Below are 22,063 nucleotides of genomic sequence, written 5' to 3'. Positions count from 1 at the left end.
TGAAGGTAACACTGAAGACTCCCCAGCAGTGAATTATATGGCTATTTGGGGAATGGCATTTTAAGTGGAGGGAGAACCGATGGTGCAAGGTTCTGAGAGGACAGCTGGGCTATGTCTGGGGACTGCCCATGGGGTCCGTGTGGCTGCAGGGGAGGAAGCAGGACAGGTGAGGCCAGAAACATGAGGGGATGAGGCAAGGTCTTATAGGACCTCAGGGGTACTGGGATTTGACAAGTCCTGAGCCAAGGAGTGTGAAGGCCGAATTCCATATTAAAAAGATGGCCCCAACTGAAATCACACAAGACTCCCTAAAATTCACACTAAAATGTGGCCCCTTAAAGTTCCCTAGAAATGCTATCCAGGGTGCCACATGTGCTACCGGAATTTGGGGTGCCTTATGATTTCACCACGGGCTTATTACTAAATCCCCGATATTAATAAGCCCGAGAGGGTTCTTGCCTAATATTTAGAGAAGAATTCTAAATACCGGCACAGATAAACGAGGCAGCATGGTACGTTTTAAGCTTTTATTTAGTAAGAAAGGTGCATAAGAGAGTGAGAGCTTTATTTAGGGGAGAGAGGTGAATAGGGGTTCATACCGAGCACCAGGAGCCAGCCACGTGGATGAGCATCTAGGCCAGGAAGCCTAGAGCACATGGCCCGAAGGCCGTGCGCCCTGGAGGCACGGGGCTACAGCAAGCCCTGTTCTGGCAAGAGGCCAGGGAAAAAGAGCAGGCCGTGCCACACTGTGGCCCAGCTTTTAACCCACTTCCAAAGGGGAGTGGTTAATTAACCTGATTAGCTGATGGGCACCCAGGTGTGGCCAGGTAGGGGCTGAGGCCACACAGGGGCGTGGCAAAGGCATCAGGCAGGGGCATGAGGCCACATAGGGGCGTGGCGAAGGCGTGGTCTTCCAGTTCACAAATCTGATCAATTTTAACCTGTATGCCTGTGAAAAGTGGATTGGGGGCTGGGCCAGGCAGAAGAAGCAGGGAGACCATGGCCAGGAAGCTACAGCAGTGTCCCAGGCCAGGAGCCCTGGCAGCTGCGACAGAGCGCTGTGGGCACCTGCTGTGTTGTGACTTCTGAGCTGGCAGGACAGAGGAACCTCTGGAGAGGACAGGACCAGTCAGGATGGCTGAGGTTTGTGTCCTGAGTGAGGAGGGAGAGTCCAGGTTTGAGAAGGACGAGGCATCTGTGTTGGGACATGTTAGGTATGAGAAAGCTCCGAAGCATGCAACTGACAACGTTGAGGTGGCAATGAGATAGAAGAGTGTGGGGTCGGGGAGCAGTCTGGGCTGCAAACATGGAAGTGCGGGTCATCAGCCTGGAGTTCACATATAGTTGGATGAAATCACTCAGCGAGTAGAGAAACAAACCGGGGTCTGAGGACGGAACTTGCAGGTGCCGCAGTGTTAAGAGTGCAGTTAACAAGCAGGGGAGGAGGCTGAAGAGCTGCTGATGGAAGATAAGGAAAAGCAGGAGCCAGGAAGCCAGGTGGGAGCATGTGAGCGGAGGCTTTGAGACCGGAACGGGAGCTTGGCAGCCAGCGGTCCTGGAAGCTTGCCAAGAAGGTGCATAATCCCAGGCTCCCCCCTCCCCGCCCCCCCCCCCGGCTCCGCCTTCCCCCACCCCATTGGACCCTCTGGGGGCGGGGCCTCCCGGGGATTCTGATGCACGCTCAAGTTGAGAAGCCAGTCACGAAAGTTCCTGCACAAATCGCGAAGAGGTTGAAGGAGCAACACCTCTTCCCTGGAAGAGATTGTTGGGAACGCAGAACTCCAAGCAAACTTGTAACAGACAGGTTCCTCCGCCCCAGACCTCCCCAAGCCCCCACCCACCACCCTGCGTCCCAGCTGAGTCCCTTGCAATCATCCATCCATCGCGATTCTCAGCAAAGGAGGAGTCTGCCCATTTCGGGGGCGCAGGGGACGCTGAGCACCAGGCATGCCTGACATTCCACTGGCTAAAAAGTTAGGGGGATGGGGCAGCACCGGGCCGGCAACGCAGAAAACCTTGAGAAGCAAAACTGGTTCCACGCCACCGTTTCTAAATTTTCTTTTAGCCTGTCCTAAGAGAATTCCATCCCCCTCCATTCTAGGGAGAAGAAGTTAAAATTAGGGCCAGGGCAGGACTGACACCCGCCAGATGCGGGGAGGCTGTCCCCAGAAATAAGCTGGTTCCCACCGCGAGGGGCGGGGCGGGTGCTTGCGGTCTCAGCCCAGCACAGGGGCTTGCGAAGGCCAGCCCCTCCCAGCAGCCTGCAAAGGTCTGGTCTCAAGCTTTAAAATCCCAGGCGCCGCTGGCCTTGCACAAGTGTGCAAGCGTCTCCTCCCTGTCCGGCAGCGCGATCGCCCGGGACCAGCCCAGCCGCCAGCCCCTCCGGCGTCCCGCTCTGCTCTCGGCACAAAGTGGAGCAGCGCCCAGAGCACGCTTTGCCGCGCGCCCGCCCCCCACGCTCGCCTCCTCCCGGGAGCAGCGGGTCCCAGCGAGCTGGCCGCTTGCATGCACCCAGTGCCTGTCCTCGTATTCTTCCTCCTCCTCCTGCAAGCGTAACCATGCTGTTCAGGGGCTTCCTCCTGGCGGTGCAAGGTAAGAGCCTGCGGAGACCCCTGGGGGCGAGCTCGCGACTCTCTCGGGCTCCGGCTGCCCTTGGTGGTCCCGCGAGCGGTGCTGAACTGGGCCATTCAAGGGCGCTTTCCGAACCGTCTGTGCAGCCACTAATCCCCCGCTCCTGGCCCAGTTGGGTTCGGGTGGGAGTGGGGTCGCGCCTGGGGGTGCTGCGGGAGGTAGCGCATCCCCGTTCGGCGGGCCTGCGCCCCACTTTACCAGGAGGCACCCCCAGGAAGCCCGCAGAGGGTGCAAACGCTCGCGGGCGGGCGTCCGAAACGAAACTGGCTTTGTGTCCACAGCCTTGCAGCTTGCTGGTGCCCTGGACCTGCCCGCGGGCTCCTGTGCCTTTGAAGAGGACACTTGCGGTTTTGGTTCGGTGTTTGCGTTTCTGCCGTGGATTTTGAATGAGGAAGGTAAGGGGGCTCTGTGGAGAGGGCCCGACGTAAACTTTCCGCGTGGATAACGTTATCTCGGAGTTCACTGCCCCGAGGAGGAAAAGTGTGAGTCACGGGTCGGGTCCGGTCTTCCAGCGCTCAGCTGTGCTGCACGGCTGGGGGAGGCGGGCCTTTGTTTACCTGGCCTGCGGGCAGAAGCTGGGAGGTTTGCCCCTCCTTCCAGCCCTCCTTAATAGAAGGGAAGCGAGGGGCAAGGGGGATGCCTTGACTACTGCCGGCCAGCTCTGTGAGCCCCTGCAGGTCCTACTGGTGTGCTGGGAAAGTTGGGTGGTACAGGTTCTGGTCCAGCTTTGCAGATGTGGTTTCCAGATGCTGTACTGAGACCTGGGTGCTGTTCCCTCCCGCTGACTTTATGCCTGACGAGGGCTTTGCTGCATGGTTTCATCCCTTGTTCTAACCCAGCATTGGGCTAAAGAGGAAACCAAGCCCACCACCCAATGTCCAAGGTCATGAGCTGGCGGGCTTTGGCTGTATTCAGTTGTATTCGGGTCCCCTCGGTCCCCCAAATCGGCCAGCTGGGCTCCCTGGGGTCCTGGTGAGGCTGCAGGAACTGTCATCACAGCACAACTGCCCCAGGCTTCTTCTTGGAGCTTGCTGACTCTCACAGTAGGTGATGGCTGCAGCATTTACACAGAAGGGCACCTCCCTCTTCCTTATCAAATGGCTGGTCCAGGTCCCTGTTACGGTCTCTCCCCAGCCAACTCTAAGCATCTAGTCACAGGGAGAAGCAGGCAGGAAGAAGGGCAGTAGCAGTTTCCAGCAACTGCTAAATCTTGACTACTCCAGTTTTCTTAGTGGTAGCTGGGGAAAACAGTTTCCGGTTCATTATGGGTGGGATCCCTATCTTGCCGCTGGCCTTAGGGAAGTCACTCTTTATATCATCACCCACCCCTTTCCTTGTTCTGGTTGTGTAAAGCATCTTGTGTGCCCACCTTACCTATGCCACCTGTCTCAGATGAGCATTGTTCTCCCACCCACAGCTTCTCAAACTTAAGCAGCATCAGACTTACCTGTGGGCGGGTGAAGGCACAGGTGGCTGGGCCCCACCCCATCAAGGTCTGGGGCTGGGACTGAGAGTTGCCTAGCAAGCACCCGGCTTGCTACTGCTGTGCTCTGGGGATGACCCCTGAGAAGCACAGGTGTCCACAGTGTGTGTTCATTTCCCACTCATTGCCCCAGACACACCTGTGCTGTTGACCCTGCGCAGGGCCAGGACCAGGTGGAAGGAGCCTGGGAGTGAGCAGCTTCCTCCTCTGTGTGCCAGGGGCTCCCCTCTTGCCTTCCCGTGGTGGGGACCTGAGGACAGGAAATCAGCAGCACTCCTGGAACCAGGGGCCGTGTCCCTATCCCCTCCTGGCGAAGGGCCTCTCTCAGCCTGCCTCTGGGCCAGTGCATGCCACTGCCGGCTGCACACAAGCCACAGGAAGTGCTCTCTGCTGAACTGGCACTGCAGCACCCACAGGGCAGTTAAACAGTCCTCTTCCAGGGCAAACAGGAAGATGCTTATAGGAAAAGGTGGTTACAGTTTAATAGCATAATGAAGGCACTGTGGCTTTCCTCTTTGCTTGCTTTCTAACAGTCACTGCTTTCTGGGCCCACTGGCTGGGCTGGAAGGAGTTACTTCATTCTCCTCTGGGCCCCGCAGGGTGGAGCAGGCAGGTTAGCTTTCAGCCGTTACAGATCTTGTTTTCCAAAGGCCAGAATCTGGACATGGGCATCCTCTCCGGACTCCAGGGCAGTGTGGTAGCGCTGTGCCAGTTGCTGTGGTTGCTTGCTGAGAAGCCATCACTAAGAATTTCCCTTGTAAATTCATTGCACGATCGGTCAGTTAAGGTTAATAAAATTGTCCCAGGCTGAAGTTTGGCAAGCAGTTGATAAGCCTCTCTCAATGTTGACTTCATCTTGCTTCAGAAACCCTTTGAAAAGGGTTCCATCCACCTCGGTGTGTTGGACTCACCCTAGGAGGTTGTGGGTTTCAGGGAGTCTTGCTCACAAGCACTTGGAACACAAATGGTACTTCCTGTTTATCCTTGGTCACTAGGTTAACTTACAGTGGGGAGAACAATTCTAAAGCCAGTGGAGGAGTTAAGTCAGGAAACAGATCACAGAAGGTCAAATCTAGGGGTAGCTCGAAAAGTTTGCTCGTCTCAAAGTATCTCCCCTGCTGCCCCAGATTGTATTTGAGGTTGACTCCTTTGATTTGCTTGAAGGTTTCAGTCTCTAAGCATCTCTGGTTACAGTTCCAATGTCCCTTGTACATGGGCATTTGCACAGAATAGGTGGCTTTTGTCTGGCCAGCACGCTGTCTTAGGCTATGTGCAACCCAGGCTTGTCTGCTTTCTTATTTTGCCAGTGGTTTGCCCTTTCTTATTTTACAGTGGTTTGTATTCTTGATTTTCCTCTAAGTTGTAGAAATTATATATAATTGAAAGACACATGGAGAGATATCTCCCACCCAGTGGCTCACTCCCCCAAATGCCTGCAACAGCCCAGTCTTGTCCAGGCCAAAGCTCATGAGTAGCAGGGACCTCCACATACTTAAGCCATCACTCACTGCCTCCAGCAGTGCACACTAGCAGGAAGCTGCAGTCGGAAGCAGAGCCAGAGCTGAACTCCAGCACTCCTGTATGGGATGTGGGTGTTGGCAAGTGGCATCTTAACACTGCACCAAACGCCTGCTCCTAGAATACTTTGTTTTCCCCACCTTGTCAAAGGAAGTAAAATCACACCAGACTGAAATCTGAATTCACTTCCAAGTCATCGATCTGAATGAAAGCCAGGAAAGAAGGGGTGCATTTTGCCCTATGAAAAATAATCTTCTTTAATCATTTATTGGAGTCCCCTTGAGCAACGACTCTCAGCTGAAATCAAGGTTGCTTGTTCTGTTTTCTTGATGCCAGCTGTGGGGCAGAAGCCCTTTGACGGGGGATTCCTGGAGTCCGTAGAGTAGACCTCACATCTGAACTGTTACAATGCAAACTAGTCATTGGGTGGATTTGGCTTCACCCTCATTTTTGGACATTGTGGTTGAGTTCCTTAACCTAACTCTGTTGGTGAAATTGAGGAAGGGAGGGGGGAGAACTGAGTCCAGTACTGCTCCTTAACTGGAAGTTTGGAAGAGCAAGGTACCTGGGAGAGGAAGGCAGATACAGAGATGTGTCAAGTGAAGAGGTGGTGAAGAAGGAAATCCAAAGCTTTCAGTGTAGGAGAGATCTGCGTTTTTCTCCCACAATAGAAGTTGGCGTTTGAGAAATTGCCTCATATGGGGAAAGTGTGGATGATTTTTGTACCTGAGAGCAAGGGATGGCATCTGAGGCAGGAAGGCAAGCCAGGGTTTGGCATCACCAGGGGTTAGGGGTGTGGGCTTCAATAGCATGTACCCAAATCACATCATCAGCAGGTGTACGCATGTCTCCATCCATTTTTTATCCCTCCCGTTACCCAAACTTGTTCCTTCTCTTTTAAGGACATGCTTGGTTCCTTGGCCATCTGAGTTTCAGTTCTGCACTTAGTCACGTGCCACTTGTTATTAACGGTGATAAATATATTTATCACTGATATTTCTTGAAGTCCAGCTGAGTCAAAAGTCTGGCTAAGGTCCCAAGGGGCCTTCCTGTGGATGTAGGGCCAGTCTTCTCCTTCCTTTTTGCCTTGGGTCATGAAGTTCATAGGTGACCCCTGCCCTCCTGGGGTTTTTGGATGCTGCATCACCTCTGACTGTGCTCTTGGCACTCTCGAAACAGAATGGCAGCCTCCACATGGTGCAGAGGCTGGAAAGCAGCACAGGTAGGGGGCGTTCCTTGCATACTTCTTGGAGTTAGGCCTTAGGCACCATCCACTGCAGAGGAGCACAGGAAGGGCCAGGCAGGCTGCCAGTCATGACCACAGACTAGAGCGTTATTTCCTAGGCACATTGTTCTTTTTCCTTATCTCTGTGCTAGTAACCCTGTATGCACTGGGTCCTAGCCTCTGGAGTTTTGCTGTGTTGGAAACCATTTGTCAGAGACCCAGTTGCATTTCAGACATGTGAAAGAACACAGATTCCAAGATGCAATGCCTTAGGGCCACCAGACCCACAAAACATTACCTTGCATGCCCCAAACTTGAGTAGCAGTTAGTCACTCTTAGAGATCCTACCTACGTTCAATCTTCAGCATATATAAAAGGACTTGGCACATAGTAGGTGCTCAATAAAGCTGCTTCAATATGTTCATGGAAAAGTAGAATTGAAAGATAAGTTTATTTTAGTGCAAAAAGAAACTTTGAAATCCATGCACAGGTTTGGTTTTTTTTTTTTTTTTTTTTTTGTAATGTATGTTTTCATGTGTTTTTTTGCAGTTCTCTTGTAGGCATGGGTTTTTAAAAAAATATTTATTTATTTATTTATTTGAAAGGCAGAGTTACACAGAGAAAAGGAGAGAGAGAGAGAGAGAGAGGTCCTCCATCTGCTGGTTCCCTCCCCAGATGGCTACAATGGACGGAGCTGTGTGCTAATCCAAAGCCAGGAGCTAGGAGCTTCTTCCAGGTCTCCAATGCGGGTGCAGGGATCCAAGAATTTTGGCCATTCCCCATGCCTTCCTAGGCCAGAGCGATTGGAAGTGTATCAACTGGAACTTGAACTGGCACCCATATGGGATGCCAGCACCGCAGGCAGCAGCTCTACCCGGTATGCCACAGCACCAGCCCCTGCTGTAGGCATGGATTTGAAAATACTTCTTTTTTAATCCAATTTTTAGTGAAATTTACAAGTACCCTCATGTTTGATGAATAAATATAATATTGCATTTTCCTGTGTGCTCCTGGTTCATTCTTCAAGGGTGGTTCTTTATCATGAGGAATGGTTGGTGTTGTTAATATGAACTCTTTGGCAGCTTAGATTAGAATCCAGGCACTAGCCTTTCAAATTGTCTGGCCTTTGGCAAGTTATTTATCCTTGCTGTGTCTCAGATTCCTTGACTCTATAATGGAGATATTAGAAGTACCTATTTGATAAGATTATGGTGAAGACTATACAGTAATGCATTTAGCAGAGTGAGCATGTTACACATATAACATGCTATGACTGGTATTTCTAATAATTCTAGATTTGTATTTATCAATATCAGTATCATAAACATCGGCTCTTCGAATTCAGATAGCTTTTCCAACACTGCTTCTGGGGAGCCAGAGAGTGAGATTTTCTCTTGCTGATAGTTTTGCTGTTTGCTCATCGTTCCAACCAGAGGCAGAACCTTCTTTTGCATCTCTTTTGGCTCTATTTCGGGCATCCTTAAGCTTCCTCTCACTTACGTATTCTTGAATGAGGCGTGGATGGCAAGTAATAATGAGGCTGAGTTTCACACTAGTCTTGCAGCCTCTCCTGGTGGCTCCTGCTTTCTCTCTGTAAATTTTTGGGTTTTGTCAGGAATTGTTGGCTTCCCGTCCCTTCACTCTCCCATCTCAGCCTGTGCTTCCCGATCTGTCCCACAGAGCTGGTGCCTGAGCCTCAGTCAGTTCTGGTATTGATGGTGCTGGTGCCTCCTTGCAGACCCCTAGTCAAAAGGATCTCTCATGCCCTAAGCTCTTGGGCGGGTTCTTAAGTCTTGCTTCCCTGTCAATCATTCTGGGTTCTTGTGTTGGCTTGCTTGACTGCCCCTTGGGATCTCACCTGCTTGTACTGTTATTGTCTGCCTGCTCCTCCTGCCTGGACTGATTTCTCTGGATTCAGGCTCTCTGTGGCCAACTCCCTTCCTGCCAAGGCCAACACCCAGGCTGCGTTCCTTCCTACTCAAACTACACTTGTCAAATGGGAAGTTGCTACCCAGCTCCTGGCCTGATTCTTACTACAACACTTGGGGATTTTTAGGATGTTTTCCTTTTCATAATTGGAGAAGTCAGCCAAGGTCACAGTATGCTAGGAGGAATAACAATTTCTTGCCATAGGACTTAAAGCTTTCAATGCTGTCTTCACAACTCTTAGCCTACAGTTACTGTGTTTTGTGGCTCATCTTGGGGTATAATATTCATTAATGGTCTTGGTTCTTAAAATAGAACCTCATTTTGTGGGTCACCCTAGCAGCTGTCCCATTTCAATAACTTATTAAGTTATGTGATTTCTAAGAATTTCAGTGTAACCCAGTTATAGCAACAGAAGTGATAGACATCTCATTAAGTAGGACTGACAGGGACTTGAACTTGTCTTGAGCATCCTGGCTGGTTTTACTGTGATTTTCACATCTGACAGATATCCCATAACTCTTCTTCCATTTTTATTATGCTGTCTTAATCAGCTGAATTATATGAATGTATCCATGCATTCGGGTCTAGGTTCTTAGATGATTATCTGTCTACCTACATACCTGTCTTAGGAAGAAGGGAGTGAATAACACAGAAGAACAGATAGCTAGTGATAAATGAGGAGATTATTTAGGAGCAAGGAACTTCCCAGGATATCAAAAATCCTTTGCATATGAATGACCCTGTTTTGCTTAGGCAGTGATTCTCAGCCCTGGTTGAACATTTTTAAAAAACAAATCACATAAAATTTTTCTTACGAATAGTCATGTCCAGCTCCTACTCCAACAGATTCTCATTTATTTGGCCAGAAATAGGGCCAGACTTGGCTTTATTAAAACATAAACATACGATGACAAAGGAACAAACTCTTTAGGTGATTGTAATATGTGTCTACGGTTGAGGATTGTGCACTGGAAAGATTGCCAGCTCCCCAGTCTCTCCAGATATAAGAAAGAAGGAATGTCCTCTTGCTGACAATTCTTTGATGCTTACCAGTTGCCGACAGGCTAAAGTATAAACTGCTTAGGTTGACATTCAAGGCCCTGCTTGATTTGCCCCAATTATATTTCTACCCTTCTCTTCCTCCAACCCCAAATATGCTGTTGGCTTAACACACCCTTTACTTTCTTACCTCTTGCTCCATTTGTACTGTTTCATACATCCACATGACCTTGCCTTTTTATTTCCCTATCTCATTTTGAAGTATTTAAATACGATCCAGTTTAAGACAGTTCAGTCCTTTCTGAAAACATTCCATGATTTTCCCTGGGTAAAATGAACATTTCCCTTCCCTCGCCTCCCATTGACTCCTTTGCTTTTCACCGTGTAAATCTCCTTGTGGGGTGTCCATCCCAGCACCTCATCAGAGTGTCCCATCTCTGAGAAACAGGATCACATCCTCCCCACAGTGCCTGACAAGAGTGTGTGCTATCAACACTTAAAATTTAATCCATCTCTTAAGTCCTTGTTGAGATTGCTAGTGAAAAGAGAAAAAAATAAAAATAGAAAACCTTGACATTTTTCCCTGTAGTGAAAGAGGTTGTGTTTAATAATCCCTCCTACAACAGGACTTCAAAGACATTGGAGCCTGATGTTTTATTTCCAAATCTAACAGTGAAACAGCATTTCAGTTTACTCACCAATACATGGTCTGTTTCATCTGTGACATGCACTGGACACATAGCTCTTGGTTGCTCACCCATCGGGGCTGCCTGAGTCCCTTGATCCTCTGCCATCACAAACAACCTTGAGAGCAACACTGCTGGATCTGAGAAGTATTTTTTGGCAAACAATTATTAGACTTTGAACTAGTTCTTGAGAGCTGGTGTTTCTGAGGAACTCAGGTGTAAGGTAACAATTGTATCCACCTGAATGAGTAAAAGCAGGTAAGGTTATTTGTCTGCTCCAGGAAGAAATTCTTACACACGAATGTGACATTTAAAAGCCCCAGGATCAGGCCTTTGATTCCATGAGATCTGCCAGCATATTTGCTTTCCCTGCTTTGTGAGACAATTCTCTTTGTTTCACGGGATTCGCAAGCTAAGAATAAGATAATAAAGTCAAAGAAGTGATATTATACTTTAACTTCATGGCATCATAAGTGAATCAATACAGAAAAAGCTGTTGAAGAATATTCATTCTGTGAAGGAGCATTTGTGTCCCTACTCTCCATCAGACGGTATGTTAGTCATTGTAGTACCCAGTACATGAGTAGACAGTGCGTCAGGTATGCAGTTCCTCTCCTTAGTGGCAGCCACAGACCCTCAGGAGGTCTGTAACTGTGGCAAAGTAAGGGATACATAGAGAGACCTTAATTGCTGACAGCATGAAGGGGCTATGGAAAGGATATCATTAACTCTCAGAATCAACTGGAAGCCTAGAGATCTGTATTTGGGCAAGAATAAAGACATGCAAGGTGTAGGCTGGATCCTGCTGAAAGAACCATCTGTGTGACTTTGCCATTGGACAGTCGTTATTCCAATGCTGGACCCACCTGTCTGTTCAAAGGCTGTGAGAAAGCTCAATCTGAAGGAGATAAAACTGGCTCTGGACTGGCTAATTGGAGGACTATCCAGGTGGTCTAAGGGGAAGATGAAGAGCGCCTGAATTAGGGCATGGGTATTAGGTAGAAAAGGGAAAGAGTGAATAAGACTATAGAGAGGATGAAATTGGGAGTGCTGAGTCCAAAGGAGAGGGACTCCCTTACTCAGAGTTTGAGCAGTGGTTTCTTGGTGGTGCAACAATGGAGAGAATTTCAACAGGAATATCCTGTTTAGGGTAGAAAAAGATAGGATCTTCTCTGAGCTGCCTGGGAAGAGTCTGGACAGAACAATGGCTATGTACGCCAAGAGTCCTTCACTGAGTGGTGACTGCAAAACGTGTGAAATCTTATTTTTACATTAAATGCAGGGGTAGTAGGAAGTCTGTGGTAATTATGGTATGTCCTGGAACTTGCTCATTAAAAAGTAAAAACAGGCGGGTGTGTGGCGTAGCAGGTTAATCTGCCATCTGCAGCACTGGCCTCCCATATGGGCACCGTTTGAAGTCCCGGCTGCTCCACTTTTGATCCAGCTCCCTGTTGATGGCCTGGGACAGCAGTGGAAGGTGGCCCAAGTTCTTGGGCCCCTGCATTCACATCGGAGACCCAGAAGAAGCTCTTGGCTCCTGCCTTCAGATCAGCTCAGCTCTGGCCATTGCGGCCATTTGGGGAGTGAACCAGCAGATGAAAGACTTTTCTCTGCCTCTCCCTCTGTAACTCTGCCTTTCAAATAAATGAAGTCAACCTTTTTCAAAAGTAAAACCAAATCTTCTAGAAGCTGCAGGAGAATATTTTAGGTTTCAGGGACCTTCAGTGGGATAACATGTCTGTTTCCAATATAGAGTAGCTCCAGATGAGAAGTGTGAAGTGAAACCTAATCACGAGGGGCTGATGTGGTGAAGCAGAAAATGCCGTCCTCTGCAGTGCTGACATCTCATATGGGCGCTGGTTCAAGTCCTGGTTGCTCCAGTTCCAATCCAGCTCCCTGGTCATGCACCTGGGAAAGCAGTGGAGATGGCCCAAGTGCTTAGGACCCTGTACTGACATGGGAGACCCTGAAGAAGCTCCTGGCTACTGGCTCTGGCCTGTCCCCGTGGCCATATTGGGAGTGAACCAGCAGATGGAAGATCTTTCTCTCTGTGATTCTAACTTTGAAATATGTAAATAAATAAATCTTAAAAAAAAAAACTCACACAATAGCTTTCTATGTAGCTGGAGTCCGAGTCTTACAGGTAGCATTTAATAGTGCATGCTAAGAACACTTTTGGCCATTATCTCTAACCTTCACAACAATTTTGAAGGCCATTATTATCAGCATTTCATGGTTGAGGAAGTATGAAATACAGAGAGATTAAGACAACATGCCTGGCCGGCGCCGCGGCTCACTAGGCTAATCCTCCGCCTAGCGGCGCCGGCACACCGGGTTCTAGTCCCGGTTGGGGCGCCGGATTCTGTCCCGGTTGCCCCTCTTCCAGGCCAGCTCTCTGCTGTGGCCAGGGAGTGCAGTGGAGGATGGCCCAGGTGCTTGGACCCTGCACCCCATGGGAGACCAGGATAAGCACCTGGCTCCTGGCTCCTGCCATCGGATCAGCGCGGTGCGCCGGCCGCAGCGCACCGCGGCCATTGGAGGGTGAACCAACGGCAAAAGGAAGACCTTTCTCTCTGTCTCTCTCTCTCACTGTCCACTCTGCCTGTCAAAAAAAAAAAAAAAAAAAAAAAAAAAAAAAAAAAACATGCCTGAGGCTGGCACTGTAGTACAGCAGGTTAAGCTGCCAACTTCTGACACTAATATCCCATATCAGAGTGTTGGTCTGAGTCCTGGCTCTGCTTCCAATCCAACTTTCTGCTAATAATGTGCCTGGGAAGGCAGCAAAAGATAGCCCAAGTGCTTTGGCCCCTGCCACCCATGTGGGAGACCCAAATGTAATTCCAGGTTTCTGGCTTCAGCCTGGCCCACACATGGCTGTTGTGGCCATTTGGACAGTGAACCAGTGGATGGAAAATTTCTCCTTCTCCTTCCTCCTCTCTACCTTCCCTCTCCCTCCCCCTCTTCTCTCTGTCTCCGGTATTCTGCCTTTAAAATCAATATTTCAAAAAATCAGGCCTAAGGCAATGGTGGGAGAATGAGGCTACCAACTGGAGCTCTCTTAGCAGGTCCCTAGACTTGAGCTTCACTTGGCCCTGACTGCCTCCAGCCATGAGTAGGATGTTGCCTTTCGTGTGCAGAGCTCAGCACTAAGGAAGACAGCAGGGTTTATGCGTCTCCAGAGATGGCGGGAATCTTCTGCAAGATGCTGCTGATGTGCCAACATTCCATGAGCTCCCCTGAGCTCCCAGCCGCTGTTAGTATGGCTCTCGTGCAAGCCGTCAGCCAGCATCACATAGGGACGGGGCAATGTGATTTGTTTTTTCAGTAACACATTAATGTTCTCTCTTGGAACCATCTGAAGGAGTCTCTTCTCAGTCCTCAGCATAATCTTGGAAGAGAACTTCAAGGAAAATTTAGTTTGACCTAAAATACTTTGGCAGTCTTAAGGAGTACTCCTAAATATTCAAATACTTCAAATTCATCTATTCCTACCATGAAGGAATTGAAAGAGTAGGTCAGTCAATGCGTCTTCAAAGGCTGGTTGCTGTATAGACAGGCATTCTGGTGCTTTTCATTCTATTACTCTTAACAGAATGGCGGTGTTTCTATACGGCAATGTGATATATAACTTAGCTGGATGCATTGAGAACTTTCCACTCCTTATTTGAAGAGCTTTTGCTTCACTGCCAGGGAGAGCTGAAGTGTTCTTTGGGGCCGTGCTTGGAATGAAGATGACTTTAATATGCTTTTGCTTTCTTCAAAAGCCGTCTCCTTTGCTTACCAATATTTTAGGACTATGACCATCCAGCCTGAAGTTGTAACTCAGGAAGTTTTCTTTTTTAAGCTTCTACAAATTTCTTCTATTTATTTGATTTTCTTAAAAATGAGTAATAGAGGGGATGGTTAGAGAATTTTCTTATGAAGTGTTTTGATCCTGTATAAGCCCATTTGAGCTTTATGGAAACAAACCCCTTGATTTTTCATTACAAATCATAAACAATAAATAATAAGTGTCTGAAATCATACCTTTGTTTCTAAAACTTTTTTTCTTTTTGCACGTATTCTTAGGATGAAAATGTGAGTTAACTTCTGTATCTTTTCTCTTTCCTTTTAAAAAGAACCAATGCTTAAGATTGGTGCCTTTTTGAACTTACCTTTGGTATATGGAGAAAAAAATGAAAAAGAAACCCTAGGTTATCTGCATGTATTAGCAGTGTAGATTTTCATCTTTCTTGTCAACCTAAAATACTTACCCACCTATGCTTGGCTCGTCCCGACTCTTGTGTAATGACGGGGAAGTGACGTTGGAGGGAACACATTTCAAGATGCTTTGTATTGATGTAAGGTATGATTTATTTTTTTAATCTTGGGCTTGTAGACCAGGATTTATTTGCTTTCTATACATAGGAAAGATCTTCCAAAATTTATAGAAAATGCATATTATGAAAAAAACTACATGGATTTCAAAATTGCTTTGTACCAAAATAGACTTCTCTTTTGATTCCATTTTTCCATTAACAGTTTAAAGCCCTCTCACTCTCATATGCTTCAAAGAGTGTTTTTGTTTGTTTGTTTGTTTTTTTTTTTTTTTTTAGATAGGCAGAGTAGACAGTGAGAGAGAAAGGTCTTCCCTTTTCCGTTGGTTCACCCTCCAATGGCCGCTGCGGCCTGCACACCGCACTGATCCGAAGCCAGAAGCCAGGTGCTTCCTCCTGGTCTCCCATGTGGGTGCCCAAGGACTTGGGCCATCCTCCTCTGCACTCCCGGGCCACAGCAGAGAGGAAGAGGAGCAACTGGTACAGAATCCGGCGCCCCAACCGAGACTAGAACCCGGGGTGCCGGCACCACAGGTGGAGGATTAGCCTATTGAGCTGCAGCGCCGGCCCAAAGAGTATTTTAAGTCAAAAGAAAAATTCTGATAATAGTAGAGCATAAATTCCAGGTTTTTAGACTACTTCCCTTTAAAGAACCTATTGGTAAGTACCAATGGTGTCTTAATTTCTGTTAGGTTCAAGTTCTTCTTTAAAACTGCAGTTTGGGCTGGCGCCATGGCTCAGTAGGCTAATCCTCCGCCTTGTGGCGCCGGCACACCAGGTTCTAGTCCCGGGCGTGGTGCCAGATTCTGTCCCAGTTGCCCCTCTTCCAGTCCAGCTCTCTGCTGTGGCCCGGGAGTGCAGTGGAGGATAGCCCAAGTGCTTGGGCCCTGCATCCCATGGGAGACCAGGAGAAGTACCTGGCTCCTGCCTTCGGATCAGCATGGTGAGCTGGCCACAGTGCGCCGGCCGCGGTGGCCATTGGAGGGTGAACCAACGGCAAAAGGAAGACCTTTCTCTCTGTCTCTCTGTCTCTCTCTTTCACTGTCCACTCTGCCTGTAAAAAACAAAAAACAAAAATCTGCAGTTTGATCATATATATCCTCTCCCTCCCCCTCCCCTCCCCTTCCCTTTCCCCCTCCCCCCCTCTCATTAACTGGAGAGGTGGTGAGAATGAGTACTGGATCATTCCCCAAATGTTTGCATCAGTCAGAGGTGGGCCAGGCCAAAGCCAGGAGTCAGGAACTCTGTCTGGGTCTCCTGTGTGGGTGGCAGGGACCCCAGTACTTTAACCATCACCTGCCGCCTCCTGGGGTACATACTAGCAGGAAACTGGATAGGAAGCAGAATAGGGACTTGAAGCTAGGCTCTCCCATATGGGATGTGGGTGTCTCAAGCAGTGTGTTAATCACAAGGCTGAATGCCTGCCCCAAGTTCAAGTTTGATCCAAATGGCCCTTTGTGTTTCAAGTATCCTGCTATCAACTTTTGAGAGGGGACAAGTGTGATCTATTTGTGTGACAGCTAAACGTGGACAGCTCAGTGGATACGATATTTCCACCCATCACATCAGATTATCCCTCCAGCCTCTTCTCTTCCTACAGACTGAGTTACTCAGCAGTCAAAATTGTTGAAAGATGAAAAGGGTGCAAAATAATTGGTATATTTAATCAACTCTTTCCATTTGTCATTTTGGTTCTCGGGAAGTCATTCATATTTTTGTGAATGTATTTCTGTCATACAATAAACTTGGACACATTTATGAGCAGTCTCGTGCTGAGCATAATATGAGTCTGGTAGTCAAAGAATTCTTAGAAAGTTAATGAGTCTTGCAAAAATAGATAATATTCACCATCATTCTATCCAAACATGCAGTAAATCATGGTGGAGCACCAAAGGCGCTGGATCTGAAATTCAAATGATCGAAGAACTTTGCCTTGGGAGTGTTTGACAAAGGAACAAGTCTGGAGAGCAGGCAGCAGGGATTCCCACTTCAGCTCCTTTCCCTCTCCATCACCAGCCACCTAGTGTGTTGCCGATTGACTTGCCATGGAGGTTGTGGTTGAGTTGAGGATGATGAGAGGTTGAGCGTGATGCCTGGGGTGTTTGTTATAAATATTTCAATAGTGGACACAATGATAATCATTTTTCATGTTTATCCTTAAAGCTCATTTCAGAGACGCTAAACTCAAAGACCAAAGTAGCATTTGTAAGCATTTGCTGAGTTCTGCGTGTTTGTGTTGTCATTGAACTTGAAGATCTAGTAGGGAAATTAATAATGACAATTATTTTATTGAACATGTTTTGGGAAATTATTATATGCTAAACACAATGCCTTCCACATATCCTCTCACTGAATTTTCATAATGACCCAATGGGGAAGGTCGGTGAAGTGAAAACTGGGATTTTTAATATTCCCAGAACACTGACTACGTAATGATCAGCGCCTGGATTTTTAGCTAGATTTGCCTTCAAAGACTAAGGGAACAACCACTGTTTTATGTTGCCTCCATATTCCCGCTATGCCTTGAGTCTCAAAGGATCTTTGGAACATAAATAATAACAGTTGGAGCTGTTGTTGGCACAGTGGTTAACCTGTGGCTCGCAGCACCCACATCCCGTAGCAGAGTGCCAGTTTGAATCTATTCCACTTCCATTCCAGCTTCCTGCCAATGTGCCTGGGAAGGCAGCAGAGGATGGTCCAAATACTGGGGCCCTTGTCACCCACGTGGGAGACCCAGTTGGAGTTCCAGGCTCCTGGCTTTGACCTGATCCAGTCCTACCTGTTGCTGGCATTTGGGAGTGAACCAGCAAATGGAAGATCAGTGTCTCTTTCTCTGTCTGTCTCTCTGCCTTTTAAATAAAAAATCTTTTAAATAACACTAATTATATAGCTAACACTTATGGAGTGATTTCTCTTGTCTATGTGTTGTTCTAAAGGTTTTAGAACAACTTTTCCAACAGCCTGGTGGGTTGGGTCCTATTGTCAGTCCCATTTTAGAGCTGAGAAAAGTGAGGCATACAGAGACAAGCAGGTCACACAAAGATGCTAGGAAGCAGGGCTGTGTCTTATGAAAAGGCTTCAGGCTGCAGGCTGTCTTCTTCTCAGAGGGAAATAGTGATTGTAATATTCTTTGTTCCCCATTGCACTTTGAGACGAGAAACCTTTACACTTGAATTCTGATGTGAGTGAGTGAGAGAACCGTGTGAGATCTCTCTTGCCAGAGTCTCCCATACACAGAGCTCAGCCCACAGATACATTCTAATTCAAGGAAATTTTAAATCAGTCTTTTTCTTTAGAAATGGCACGGAGCCCTGGGACACCAGAGGAATTTCTGCTTGGTTCCAAGTTCTCCGTGAGATTAACTGGAGAACTCCTGTGAGAGTCGCATGCTCCGAGGGTCCTCACGACTGCCCCGCATTCTCTGGACAAATTCCAGTTGTGCTTGTGCTCCCTGATAATCTTAATGGTCTTGTTTGGAAAATGAGTCCAGTAAGAGTTGCCTGCTTGGGTTGTGCAAAAAACATGTGCAAACTGACATGGGTAAGGATGAACCAGGAAGCACCATGTAAGCCTAAGGACAAAGTCCTCTGACCTTGGAATAAGGGCAGAGGGAGAGATCAGTTTTTGTCTTTTCATTATGTAATGGTCACTTCTTTTGACTCCTGGGCTATGAACATGCACCTTTCATTTAATTCTTTTTTTTTTTTTTAATTTATTCATTGAGGCAGAGTTGCAGAGACAGAGAAAGAAAGAGATCTGTCATCTATTGGTTCACTCTCCAAATGGCCACAATGGCCATGGGGCTAGGCCAGGCCAAAGTCAGGAGGCTGGAACTCCCTCTGGGTCTCCCAAATGTTGTCAAGGAGCCAAGCACCCAGGCCATCTTCTGCTTTCCCAGAATTAACAGGGAGTTGGGTTGAAAGCTGAGCAGTAAGAACTCCAACTGGTGCTCATATAGGATGCTGGCCTCCCAGGTTGCAGCTACAACACTGGTCCCGACCTCTTTAATTCTTACACCAACCCAGTAAGGAAGTACTCTTTTTTTTTTTGGACAGGCAGAGTGGACAGTGAGAGAGAGAGAGACAGAGAGAAAGGTCTTCCTTTTGCTGTTGGTTCACCCCCCAAAGGCCGGCACGCTGTGTCTGGCACACCGCGCTGATCCGAAGCCAGGAGCCAGGTGCTTTTCCTGGTCTCCCATGGGGTGCAGGGCCCAAGCACCTGGGCCATCCTCCACTGCACTCCCGGGCCACAGCAGAGAGCTGGACTGGAAGAGGAGCAACCGGGACAGAATCTGGCACCACGACCGGGACTAGAACCCGGTGTGCAGGCGCCGCAGGCAGAGGATTAGCCTATTGAGCCGCGGTGCCGGCCAGGAAGTACTCTTTATAGAGGAAGAAACTAGGGTTTAGAAAGTTGTTTATCTCTTTCCCCATGGAATAGGACCATGTTTTGGAAAACATGAGGCTAATCAGAGTCTATGGACTATTACTTAAAGTGAGTATCATTAGCTTGCTTCTTTTTTTTTTTTTTTTAAGATTTATTTATTTATTTGAAAGAGTTACAGAGAGAGAGAAGGAGAGGCGGTGGGGAGGGGTCTGCTGGTTCACTCCCCAGATGGCTGCAATGGCTGGAGCTGTGCCGATTAGAAGCCAAGAGCCAAGACCCAAGAGCTTCTTCCAGGTCTCCCAAGGACTGGGGCCATCTTCTGTTGCTTTCTCAATCCATAGCAGAGAGTTGGATCGGAAGTGGAGCAGCCGGGATGCAAACCGTTGTCCATATGGGATGTTGGCACCACAGGTGGTGGCTTTATCTGCTACGCCACAGCGCCAACCCCCGTTAGCTTGCTTTAATTCATTCAATAAGCATTTGCTCTCTGTGCCAGGCAATGTTGGTAGCAGTGATAAGTAATAAAACTACTTGCCCTCAAGGAGCTGTCAGTCTGATAGAAGAAATAAGATATGAGAATAGTTAGCTATCATTTAAGACATTGTAGTAGACGCCATAGCAAGGAAAATATAAAAGATCCTAAGAGTTCAGAGGTTAATGAGAACTGGTGAGGACAGAGCCAGGTGTGTAAGAAGAGGCCTCTTGGTGATTCTTGAAATTCAGGAGTGATAAGGCACGTGGGCATGGCTCTTAGCATGTGTTAGGTGTCTGGAACAGTAGGAACAAAAGGCAGGAATCAGGAAATCTAGGGGCCTGGTCTGCAAAAAGTGTGAAAGCTGTTTTAGCAGATGCATAGGGTGCATGAAGGAAAAGTACATAAAGTTGGGATTTGTTCCTTTACCTCAGGCCATACCTGTGCACATGACTTCCAGAGGGGTCCTTCACACTTGAACTTGTAGCCTGAGCCACTCACCAGTCAGGACTTCTGGGCTGCACAGTCGTATGTGCAGCAAGGGCATGATGGACCCCACACTGAGAGCAGTAGTCAATGCTTGAATGACCGCTTGCTTTTGTGGAGCTCTACTACCATAGTAGGAAAATTACTTGTCAATCAGATTGTCAACCATGGTTCCATGGCCATGAGCTACTGGGTGCCAGTGCTATAAACTTATTATCTCAGAACCTCACTACCAGCTCTTACAGTCTCCACTGTGAGGATTCCGCCACTGAGGCCCAGAGAAACCATTCAGCCTGCGTCAGGTCACACAGCCAGAGCAGTGATTAGACCTCAGGTCAGTCTGCTCCAAAGCCAGCGCTTGTCCCCCTGTCTTGACACTGGGTGCCGGGAATGAGTCTGATGCTGAAGCAGTTAACAAAGAAGCATGAGTCTTAGTTTCTGCTAACTCCTTTGGTGATCTTTACCTCCCAACCAGCCTCGGTACATTTTTTGCGTTGGCCAGGAGTGGTTCACTTTTGCCACTATCCATCACAAACCTCTCTCCCAAACTCCTTGAGGCCATGATTGTCTTGTGTCCCCAGCACCCGATCTTGGCACTGTAGGCCTATTGGGTAAGGGCTTACTGAGATTCACTCACATCTTCTTCCTCCCTGCCTTCCTCTTTTCTTTTATTTATTTATTTTTGACAGGCAGAGTTAGAGAGAGACAGACAGACAGACAAACAGAGAGAAAGGTCTTCCTTTTCTATTGGTTCACCCCACAAATGGCCACTATGACCCGTACGTAGCGCCAATCCAAAGCCAGGAGCCAGGTGCTTCCTCCTGGTCTCTCATGCGGGTGCAGGGCCCAAGCACTTGGGCCATCCTCCACTGCACTCCCGGGCCACAGCAGAGAGCTGGCCTGGAAGGGGGGCAACCGGGACAGAATCTGGCGCCCCAACCGGGACTAGAACCTGGGGTGCCAGCACCGCAAGCGGAGGATTAACCTAGTGAGCTGCAGCGCCAGCCCCCTGCCTTCCTCTTAAGGTCATCTGATACAATCACCTCTTCTCTTTCTTCCCCCTACTGGCTGTAAGTCCTTTATGACTTGTACTTCCACACCTAGAACAGGTTTTTTCCTCATTCATTCAGTCAACCTAGAGCAATGATCCCAAAACCAATGTCATATGGCACTCCCCAAAGCCAGTTTTACTAAAGTAGAAATGGAAACAAGGCTTCCACCACCATATCCAGTTCTTTTTGGCCTCAATATGCTTTTTCAAGAAACGGTGTGATAGTTGGCAGCTCTGTCATGTCTGTCAGGGGCTAACAAGGCTGAGATCAAGGCCTGTGTCAATGGGATGCCTGCACTGCTGCACACAAGCGCATGATTCACGAGATCCATTAAGTGGAGCCCAGCACATGGGGGATTTGCTGATGGATGAAATAGGTCAGAGGCAATGATGCTGTTTCCTGTGTGTGCCTGGATCCTTCTTCCCCGAGACCTCAGCTTAAATGGTGGTGGTCTCTTTTCTTATCAGCCAGACCTCAGCTGTAGTGTTGTCTGCTTCCCTGAACACACCATGTTGACCCTGACCTTCATCATGGTCACTGCCACATCACCTGGTTTTAATTCTCTATAGCACATTAACTCTCTGCTATTTTTCTATTGATTTGATTCAGTGTTAACTCTGTACCAAGCCTTTTCTGTGCAGCCACAAAAACCTCCACAGGCCAGTGTGCTGTCAGAAGTTGTTAAATGAAACAAAATTCCAGAAGAGCATGAGCCTTGTGGAGATGCTTACACAAGTGACGTGTTTCCCTCAAGGCAGAAGCATGACTGAAAGGTTGATTTTTCAGTTATATTTTGGTCCTGCTGTTACGGTGCCACCAACATGCCTTTCACTTGTATAAGAATTTTTATTTATTTATATAAAAGGCAGAGAGACACAAA

General features: G+C 48.0%; 1 protein-coding gene across 4 annotated transcripts in view; it reads left to right on the top strand.

The window, feature by feature from the left end:
- The first annotated feature begins 1,446 nt into the window (after positions 1-1,446).
- The window catches only part of MAMDC2 (MAM domain containing 2), a 179,271-nt gene continuing 158,654 nt past the window's right edge, over positions 1,447-22,063 (top strand). Inside the window, exons 1-3 of one of the 4 annotated variants that reach the window (XM_089336869.1) lie at positions 1,447-1,574; positions 2,347-2,592; positions 2,913-3,026. In XM_089336869.1, the coding sequence (XP_089192995.1) occupies positions 2,559-2,592; positions 2,913-3,026 (148 nt within the window). In that variant the 5' untranslated portion in view covers positions 1,447-1,574; positions 2,347-2,558. Of the gene's footprint in view, positions 1,575-1,681; positions 1,805-1,839; positions 2,593-2,912; positions 3,027-22,063 lie in introns of those variants that run through there. The other 3 variants (XM_089336874.1, XR_011379575.2, XM_002708194.6) reach the window with 3 other exon arrangements.

This window comes from Oryctolagus cuniculus, chromosome 1, assembly GCF_051225735.1.
Source record: "Oryctolagus cuniculus isolate XC-2025 breed Fujian yellow rabbit chromosome 1, ASM5122573v1, whole genome shotgun sequence".
In the NCBI taxonomy this organism is placed as follows: domain Eukaryota; kingdom Metazoa; phylum Chordata; class Mammalia; order Lagomorpha; family Leporidae; genus Oryctolagus; species Oryctolagus cuniculus.
The sequence above is the reverse complement of the archived record's forward strand: the minus strand, read 5'-3'. Positions and strand labels throughout refer to the sequence as shown.